The sequence below is a fragment of the Daucus carota genome, chromosome 5 (genome assembly GCF_001625215.2).
Source record: "Daucus carota subsp. sativus chromosome 5, DH1 v3.0, whole genome shotgun sequence".
Classification (NCBI taxonomy): domain Eukaryota; kingdom Viridiplantae; phylum Streptophyta; class Magnoliopsida; order Apiales; family Apiaceae; genus Daucus; species Daucus carota.
The window spans coordinates 9,607,268-9,617,966 of NC_030385.2; the positions used below are offsets into that span (position 1 = coordinate 9,607,268).

Sequence of the window (10,699 nt, forward strand, 5' to 3'; positions counted from 1 at the left end):
CAATAGACTTCTATCCTTGTTGGAAAACTGAAATTGCCAATTAACAGAACTGCAATACCGTTTACTATATGTAGTATAAGACTTTGTAGTGCACTTCCAACTACGAAATAAACATTTTGGACTTGCTCTGTGCTGGCTCCATATCTTCAGTTTCCCGTCAAATGAATGTGATACCTGAAACTAGAGAAAACAAAAACATTACAAAGTGGATTTAGTTGAATACATACACCATATATAATAGACATATGCACTAGGTAGAAATAAATATACCACTGTACTCACACTTACACGAGTTCTTACATACGTTGCTGCTTTCTGGAACTAAAATATGTCAATTATATATACATTTATAATTATTTAAACTAACCTTGATTAATATGTCACTGCCACAAGTGAATAACAGTTTACCAGCAAAGATGAGATCATATAACCTGCCAAAATGTTACACATAAATGGTGCAATTTATTAATATACATATTAGAATATTCGACTCTGGTTTTCAAAAAAATTATTGTTGTTAAGCAGAGTTCCAGAAGCATTCTCATTTTACTGATTTCTGTATGTTAACCTACAAGGTGTGCCCAATACCTGCTCATTTCATATCAACAGCCTCAGGTCAAACAAAACTTAGCTTTTGAACTTTGAACTGATCTCAATAAATAGGAAGGCTAATAATAAGACAGGAACTTAAAGGACCACTTATATATTAAAATCTACTGCTAATTTGAATCTAAAAAAATATAACAAGCTTATCAATTAAACCTAAGTTAAGTTCAAAAAAAAAAAAATAATTAAACTTGAATATATTTTATTATACAAGAGGGGAGATTAATTAATTAAGTCATATGGCCCCTCACTAATTTCTTTAAACATAATTATTTATTATTTGTAGTATAAGTGACAGAACTTAATAACAAAAGAAACAAATCATATGGACAACATCAAAAAAACACAGAACAAAACAAAAAAACATAATAAGTGCCCATATATATACCCACAAATTCATATATATATTTCAAGAGATTTATAAGTGAGTACCTAAATGCCCATGGTTAGCAGCAACATGAAAAGCATCTAAACCAGAAGCCTTAGATTTGATCAAAGCATCTAAACCAGAAGCCTTAGACATGAGAATACGCGAAACATAAACTCAGTTTGTTTTGGTTGACTAGTTGCTAGACAAATTTTTAACAATTTGAAAAATCAAAGTCGATAGTCGATAGGTTGGTCTATTCTTGATTAGTAATTGTAATCCCAAATGACTATACTCAGCATTTCTATAAGTACATGTCAAATACTAGTATTGAATACCAGCATATCTTAAACCAAACAAGCAGTAGTTAGGTATGGGGAAATACTCTGCATTCTCTGTTTTCTTATTTCCATCCTCGTAGCTCATTCCCAAGTTTCAGCATCTACAGAAACTTGTGATTTTTCAACAATCTTCAATTTCATTTAATGATTATAAAAACCATTTGGATACTAAATAATTTTAGATACTAAATGAACACTAAAGAAAATATATATAGCACTAATAATCTTGTAATAAACCTCTATGGACAGATTGTAGTTGCATATTATGTATACAAGAAGTTACCCCCTTCAAGATATACATCCGATTATTATTATTATTCGGCCAAAATCTTCTGAAAAACAAGCCAGATACACAACTAGAAGAGGTCAAACAAGTATCAAAATAGCAATTGCTAACAAATCTATAATTTACCTTATATTCTCAATCATGATTTTTTTTAATAAAAAAAACTCACTTTTAGAAGAATTTTAACAAATGCATACCTCTGTAGCTTCACTTCACCACTAATGTCATTGAGGATTGTCAGGTTATGTACTTTTAGGGCTTATAGATTCTTAACGCAGTTAAAAGTCTCTACATCAAAGTTGCAGGAAACAGTTATATAAAAAGATAAATCGAATTCCACAAATATCATAAAACAATAGACCTGTGTGTCATCCATGCTTTCATTATCCCGGAAAATTGTTGACATTAGGATTATTAACACCTATAATTACAAGAGCAACAACCAACACACTAGATATGCATAACCTAGCAGCAAATATAGATATAAGTGAGCGAAATTAGAAAAATATATAACTCAACAAACAAATATACATACAACCCAACATAGCAAATACACATATAAACCTTAAGTGAGAATATATACATATAATCGGAAATATATACTCTTTATTGACCTTAAATAGCATAAAAAAATATATATTAATTGAGTAAATTGCTGACTTAATGAGAGAGATGCACCCTTAACCTTCAAGTTACACGAGTCTTTAACTTTCAACCTGCACAAATTAAGAGAGGTGAATGAGAGAAATGAAACCTAATTGACAGAGATGAACCCTAATCGAGATGATGCTTGAGAGAGATAAATGAAACTCGAGAGATGAGAGGAAGATGAGAGACAGAGAGAGAGAGAGACCTGAGAGAGAAATGAGAGAGTCGACTGAAATGGAAGAAATTAGGAGATTTTGGTGTTAGAAAAAATTTGGTACTAAAAAGCACCCGCCCAATGAAAAATCAAACTACCCGCTTAACATATAATTCGGTCAAGTTGACCAAAGTGTAAACTCTCTTGCAACACTTTTCTCAAAGCATTGCAATTGCCCACGGTTTTGTAATTTCTTAAAAAATGTTGACAATCAGTGCAACATTTTTTTGTTTGTTATTGTAACACATTATAACATGTTACAGTAGATTTGGAAATTTATAGTCTATAGCAACACTTTATGCAACCTTAATCATTTGGGGCTTGCAATAGGCCAAATATGGTGTAGTGTAAGATCGGTCACGAAGAAAAGGACTGCTGGAACAAAGGAAAGCCACAATGCTTCAAATGCAAAAGATATGGACACTTGGCAAAGAATTGTAGATTTCAAGGTGATGAAGAAATCATGGCACAACTGATGGAGGCAGAACCTCTACTTTAGAGTTATGGGTGATTATGTGCACCGGGAGAGAAGTGCTCCAGTGAATTTGTTGTTGATGAGAAGTGCATCAACAAATTGTTGGTGGTGAGAAGCGCATCACAAATGAATAGAAGTGCTTCATAAATTTTGTTAAGTAAATTTAAGATTATGGGGGTGATTGTTAGATGACTAGATTACATTTTATCAAACTTTGTATTCCAATACTCCAATTTTTTTTGTATACCATAGAACTTTCTTAAATTTAGTTATTATTATTATTTGTTTAGTTATTTATTTTGAGGATTAATTCTAGATTGAAGTAGTTGGATGATTGTTGGAGTTCTAGAGAGTTTGTAGGAGGTATTGAGTCTATCTTGTTTTAGGAGATTTATTAGAAGTAGTAGAGTATTGTTAGGAGTCAAGTACGTTTGTTTTAAATATGGCATGTAATCTCTTTTTTAGACAAACAAGAATTAATAAGAATCAGTTTTATATTCTACAATATATATAAGTATTCTAATATAGTAGTCATATCAGAAATCTATGAAAATTAAAAATAGAGAAGTTGAATTTTGCGGAAGGCTTATCTAAAAGACTTAGGTGGTGTTTGGCAAATACTTAAAAGCCCGGCTTCCGAGTTTTTAAATTATAAGTACTTATTCGTACCGTTTGTGTAAAAAGTGAAGAAACACTTAAAAAAAGTTAAGAATACTAGTTTTTGTTTCATGACTTATACTTCTTTCCCAAACACTTTAATCACTTATAAGTCTCTTAACTTGCTTCTGATTTCTACTTCACTTTTTTATTTTAAGAAAAAACACTTATTTTAAGCTCCCCAAACAATCCCTTAATGTTGTTAATACCAGTAGGTGTATGCATCTCTAATTATATTAATTAATAGAATTCAGATGATCAAGGAGCAAAAAGTTTCTTCAGAACGAAAGATCATTCAACATGACAGGAGAGTGCATAGCGGGGAGTATTGAGGAAAGGGTGACAACTGGGTGGGACAGGGACAAATAATATTAAGACGGGGCAGCCAAGTGAGGTCACTTCTATTGTCGGCCGCTATCCTATTACATATCGACTCAGCCCTACTAGCCAGACCAATCTGATGTTGACTCAACTCTCTGCACTTGCTATATCAAACTCTTTCTGTTCTTCTAATTCAAATCAATTCTTTATTCTTGTTTTATTGCTACCTCAAATCAAACTTTTTGACAAGTAAAGTATACATATTAGAACCTCAAATCAATTTAATTCTAAATATGTAACTATCGATTATAAAAATATCGAAACTAATTAGTTGGAAATTTTCTGATAGATTGAATCATCAATATACTTATATAAAGGAGAAGCGAGGGGCGTGTAGGTGGCGCATCTCACATCGCTCCATTCTATTTTTCTAATTTTCTGCAATTTTTAGATGAAAAATACCAAAAATTAGAACTACCTTTTTTAGTTTCGGATATATTAGAAGCAAGTTTCAGAATCTGATTTTGTTTCAGATTATTTATGGAATATAGTAGTTTGAAAGTTTTAATTTGATTTTATTTCTATATAATCTGATTTTGTTTCAGATTATTTATGGAATATAGTAGCTTGAAAGTTTTAATTTGATTTTGTTTCCATATAAAGGAGGAGCGAGGGGTGTGTAGGTGGCACCTCTCACATCGCTCCGTTTTATTTTTCTAATTTTCTGAAATTTTCAGATGAAAAATATCAAAAATTAGAACTGCTTTTTTTAGTTTCGAATATATTAGAAGTAAGTTTCAGAATCTGATTTTGTTTCAAATTATTTATGGAATATAGCTGCTTGAAAGTTTTAATCTGATTTTATTTCAGATTATTTAATTATAGGAAAGAGTAGCACACAAGTCTCTCTGCACCTATAAATACCCCTAGGTTGTAGGGTTTTGGATCATCTTAACACAACCTTCTCTCTCGGTATCACAACCCTGGCTCTCTCTGGTGATAGTTCTATTGCTCGATTTCTAACTCGGTGTTGCCGTTCTTCTGGTGAAGGCTGTTTATACAGTATTAAAAAAAATAAAGGTTGTTGTAAGCAAAGGTAGTTATAGACCGCTACGTGGGAGTCGACAAATCCAAACACGGGAGAAAAATATAGTCTTGACATGATATTGATGGATGATATCAATAAATTACCTATTAGTGATGTATGTTTGTTATTCTTTTATAAAATTTGTTTTGTTCATCGAACATGTCTGCTGTTGTTAATTTTTATATGATTTACTTTGCACACAAGAAAATACTATTCATGCATTATCTGTTTGCTCCGTTCAAACAACTTTTAAGTGAAGACTGTTCATACAGTATTAAAAAATAAAGGTTGTTGCAAGTAAGGGTAGTTATAGACCGCTATCGCACGGATTTAAGTTAGATATTTTTGTGCACAATCAATCCAAAAAAATTGGAGGAAGGTGACAATGTAAGAACATGATTACTTTTTTAAAAAAAAACACAAATAAAATTAAGATTTGTCGTGCTTTAAATTGTTAATTACGTGTAGAAATTTATTTTCATATTTTCAACATGAATTATAGTCTAATTTTGCAATTTTATATATTAGTATTGGCATTACATCAAGATTTTTATAATATAAAATTTAATTTACCCTACAAATATTAATTTTTAATCATTAATATATTTTTTTATATACAGCCACAAAATTATTGCATTCTACAAATATTAATATTAGATCGTTAATATAATTTTTATAGGCCGCCGTAACGCGCGGCTTCTCAACTAGTTTTTTAAAATTGAAGTATAATTTGTAAACTGATAAAATATTTCATATATTTTATAAAAATTAATCCTACATTTAACTTCAAATTTTAATAATCAAATAGTCAACTGATAATCAAGAATTGAAATTATTACAGACTGTGATATAAATTTAAAGCGTGATAAAATCTAGAAAATCGAGGGTGAAAAACAAGAGAGTCAAACTTTATATTTTATGATCCAATTCTTGTTGTGCTCACATTCTTTTCTTCTTTCTTGCTTCCAAACTTTGTCTTCCCTCTTGTCATCTTTCTTCACCACTTGAATCCCCCTCACCCTTTATCTCTACAATCTATACTCACATTTTTTAGTGTGCTTCACAATGGTGGTGAGTTCTTGTTTCCTACTTGTACTCCCCAAGATCTTATCTTTATCTGTTCAAGTAGTTTAAAATATACTCACTTATGCTTGCTTATATTTTAATGTGTTTTTGTTATGTGTGTATTGGTATCAGACAAGAACAGTACAAGTTGGGCATGTTTCAGATCTAGCCACTGAAAGAGAAATTCATGAGTTCTTCTCTTTTTCTGGGGAGATTGAGCATATTGAAATTCGAAAGTATGGATTTTTTGCATACCCTTTTGTTATTATTGTAAATTTTGAAGTTGTATGATTTTTTTTGGAAATTGAGCATATTAAAATTCGAAAGTATGGATTGTTTGTGTTGATTGTGTAATGCAGTGATTCCAGACCAAAGATTGCATTTGTCACTTTTAAAGATCCTCAGGCTCTCGAAATTGCATTACTTTTGTCGGTAAAATTCTTGTTTAATGTTGTCTGGTTCTTATCAATTGTAGTAGTTTACATGCTTAGTAATTTTTGTCAATTTAAGTTATGAGCTTGAAACAGAAGTAGCTAATCCCTACCTTCATAACTTCTAAGAAGTACTCCCTCCGTCCCTCGGAATTGTATACATATGGATTCGGCACGGAGACTAAGAAAAGTGTATAAAGTAATGTAAAGTAGGAAGAAAGAGAAAGAAAAGTGGGTAAAGTAGTGGGACCCATCAATATATAATTGATAGATTTGGAAAAGTAGTTGAAAGTAGTGGGTGAGTGGGGTTTTTATATTATAAAACTTGACTATTTTGGGAAAGTTTTGAAATGTATAGAATTGAATGAGACATCCAAAAAAGAAAAGTGTATAGAATTAAATGAGACGGAGGGAGTATCAGTTTTAGTATTGAAAGCGTCAATGAATAAACCAGATAACTTGATTTGAAGTTTAAGTTGGGTACACGAATAGTGACCGTAATGTGATATGTTACATATTACTATCTCGGGGTACTACTTTTCTCACTCTCTGTCAAAGTAATGTATCTTTCTCTAAATTTCTTTGTACATAATTGAATATTACAAATCTAAAACTTCATAGAAATATCCGTACACTGCCACATAATTATCCATTTTAATATCTATGTTATATTTCAGTACTCTCATGTAACAAGAATCAAGAAATAAATAAAAAAAGAGTTATCCGCTACTTTTGATTCTTTTTACAATTTTATATTGACCGTAAAAAGTAGTTGCTTTATTTTTATCTTTTAGTCACCAAGTCATTGCATGTTCAAGTCTAAGAGGTGGTTGTTCAAATTGAATAATTTTACCTGTTCAAAGACTTTATCCTTAGGGTGGTTATTCAGAAGGCATTGAGAATTATTTAAAATCTATATTGGCAGATCACAGATGTACTGGCTTTTTATTGAATCATAGCATGTACAAATAATTTTCTGCATTTTTACAGGGAGCAACCATTGTAGACCAGATTGTTAGTATAACTCCTGCAGAAAACTATGTCCGCCAGTTTGTGGTTCAGGTAAGTACGTTCATTGGGCTGCTGCTTAGTTTACATGTCTTGCAACTTACATTCATATATTTTATTCAACCTGTACTGTGCAGGGTGAAAGTATAACCGACGACAACATGAGAGGGGGAGATGCATCACCGCATGCTGAGGTAATTTAATAACCTTGCATACTTCTACCAGTGTTTCATAATCTCTTCTAGATTTTCCAAATACTGTGAACTGTCAACTCATTTATGGAGGATAGTTGCTTGTGTGAGATACTTTCATTTTTGCTAATGTATATAACTATGGGTTATGAATTATGACTATGAGCTTCCCCTGATCTTGTTATTTGAGATTGTTTTGTATGGCAAGCACTGAAGCACATATCTGTGTTGGTTGCGTCTTTCTGTTCTGTTTTTTAGTGTCACTCAATTCTGTTAATGTTCTAAACGTGTATTATCTTATTATACCAGAACCAAACTACTTCGCCGAGCAGTGGAAGAGTTTATGTTAGTAAAGCTCAAGATGTTGTATCAAGTATGTTGGCAAAGGGCTCTGCTCTTAGGCAAGATGCCATGAATAAGGCTAGAGCATTTGATGAAAAGCATCAGCTAAGAGCCAATGCTTCAGCTAGAGTCAATTCCTTTGACAAGAGAGTCGGGCTTACACAGAAATTTTCTGTTGGGATCTCGGTAGTGAACGAGAAAGTGAAGTCTGTAGATCAAAGGCTTCAAGTGTCTGATAAAACAATGGCGGCACTAATGGCAGCAGAGAGAAAACTAAACAACACAGGAACAGCTGTCAAGTCAAGCCGGTTTGAAAAACTTCCCCTCTTTTCATTTCTTGGTTTTTCAGTTACCCAGTTTATGTTTTGATGGACTGTCGCGTGTTTTTGGTGATGTATATTTCACCTTTTCTGCTGATAGTATAATAATGGTTTTAATATCAAAGTGCCCACCGTTCTCGCAAAAAACTATCAAGTGACTACCCAATCTCCACGAGAACTCATTTTAGCCAATAGAATCATTATATATATCACTATGTTAAACCTTGAAAAATTATTAACATAAAACTTAATGCAATCCTAATCAGCAGATGATGTGTGAGCCACATGGATTACAAAATAGAACTAGAACCGAAGATTACAAAGAAGTATAGAAAGATTGTAGCAAATACATCATCTGTTTGTTAACTTTTTCATTAATATTTTTTCAAGATTTAACGGAGTGATATATATTGTGATTATAGTGGCCTAAATGAGTCCCCGTGGAGATCGGGTAGTCAGATAGTTTTCGATGAGAATGGTGGGCACTTTGATATAATACCCGTACGAAAATATGTAATATTGTATACCATTCCATTGGCGGAGCCAGATGTTAGCGGAACATAAGGATTTTTCTGTATATAGGTGTCTTAACATCCCGGAAACTTATTTAATACCTAATAATTTATGACTATTTTCTGGAACTTGATCATTTTAGAAGTCAGGGGAATGGAGGAGAGCAATATATGTTTTAAAGTGAGTGAGAAATATCAAATATGAGAACTTTGGAAGCAATGAGGAAAAAGTTATAGCAAGACAATGAAATAATGATTGAGTTCTAGAATTCAAACACACAATATCATATAGTACATTGTCTTACAAACCATAGTAACCCAATTTGTTGTTTCAGAATATACAACATTCAGTATAACTATAGTTGGCTTTCCCTTGTTCCTCTTGATCCGCCGCTGTACCTGTTCCACGAGTTTTTTGTTAGTAGGAAGAGTTATAACCTTAATGTTTGCCAAGTTATATTGGCACTTTCATCATTGTTCATCATTGTTCAATGTGCCTATCCTGGCTTTCCATAAAAATTCTCTTCTAGAAGTGTGTTGCTGAATATAATGCGCTAGTGTAGTGTAGCTTTCTATTTTTTTCCTTTTGGTCTTCTTTAACTAATTATGCTTCAGGGAGATAACAGATTAGTTATAATTTAAATAATTTAAAACAGAGTTCAAACCAAAGTTTAGTTGTATATGTTATGTAACAGGACAATTATATTTGGCTAAATCACATGTGGTCGATTAATTGACTATATATGGCTCTGAGCAGGTATGTGACTGCTGGAACTAGTTGGCTGAATGGTACCTTTGGTAAAGTGGCAAAGGCAGGGCAAGTTGCTGGTACAAAAACTAGAGCAAAATGGAGTATGGCGTTATCGAATTTGACTGCTAAGGTGCGGGGTCTACTGTTTACCATTTCATATATTATTATTCCTTGTAATATTATAAAATGCCTCACTGTTGTTATTTGAAGGATCAATAAACTGAAAATATATATATAACAATCCTTGGGAAAGACAGTAAACATCAGCTTATCTGATGTTGTTTGTGTTGAGTAGACTTGACGGTCATGCCATGTCAGGTTTTTCGAGCCAAACACAATCTAAAATATTCCATGTCAGTGATCAGTATATGACCAAAACTATTTGGGTGGATATGAGATACAAAATGATTTGTTAAAATATAAAAATTGGAGCAAAATTTAGATCAATTAATTATTAAGATATATACTATGTACAACTATATAATAAATTTTGCGCACTTTTGTATTGCATTATCACGGCCAAGTTTTGTTGCATTTCCAGAACAGATGAAACAATCTCAAACATGGATTTTCTTGTTTTCACGTATTATACAAAATTGTTGGTGTAAATTTAAGCCCTATGTTCTGGCTTCTACCAGCAAAACTAAAAAGATTGGGGGGAATTTTTTTCTCTTTGATCAGTTATTTAAAATTACTATAGCCTTTCTTCCTGTTTAATTACTGTGATATTATTTGAGTGCAGGATCCTCCAATTGCTGCTTAGGCTATGGTGTAAAGTGATGAGAAATCAATCTTCTGATAGTGTAACCAGTCCACTATTTCTATCAATTCTTCATATGATTTGCTGGCTTGAACTTTGAAATCTAGGGTTGCAGTCTCAGCGTGGCAATGTCGATCATATTTTGTATGTTTCCAGTTTCTCCCAATGTAACCTCCCTTTTTTGACGCACATATGTTCTGTTCAGTTTTTTATTTCAATTTTTAATTATATTTATATCAGGTGAAATTTGCCCTTGGGCGTGTAATCTTTTAGTGTGTAGTACAAGAGTGAGTGTGGATTTTACTACTCATTTCATA

At 32.2% G+C, this 10,699-nt stretch overlaps 1 protein-coding gene across 1 annotated transcript; it reads left to right on the plus strand.

Moving 5' to 3' along the window:
• Positions 1 to 5,892: 5,892 nt before the first annotated feature.
• On the plus strand, positions 5,893 to 10,699 carry LOC108219895 (binding partner of ACD11 1). Its single transcript, XM_017393461.2, has 8 exons — positions 5,893 to 6,073; positions 6,200 to 6,303; positions 6,427 to 6,499; positions 7,489 to 7,560; positions 7,644 to 7,700; positions 8,007 to 8,347; positions 9,629 to 9,752; positions 10,365 to 10,699. Exons 1-8 carry the CDS (start codon positions 6,068 to 6,070, stop codon positions 10,383 to 10,385), a joined length of 798 nt encoding a protein of 265 aa, XP_017248950.1. The 5' UTR covers positions 5,893 to 6,067; the 3' UTR covers positions 10,386 to 10,699.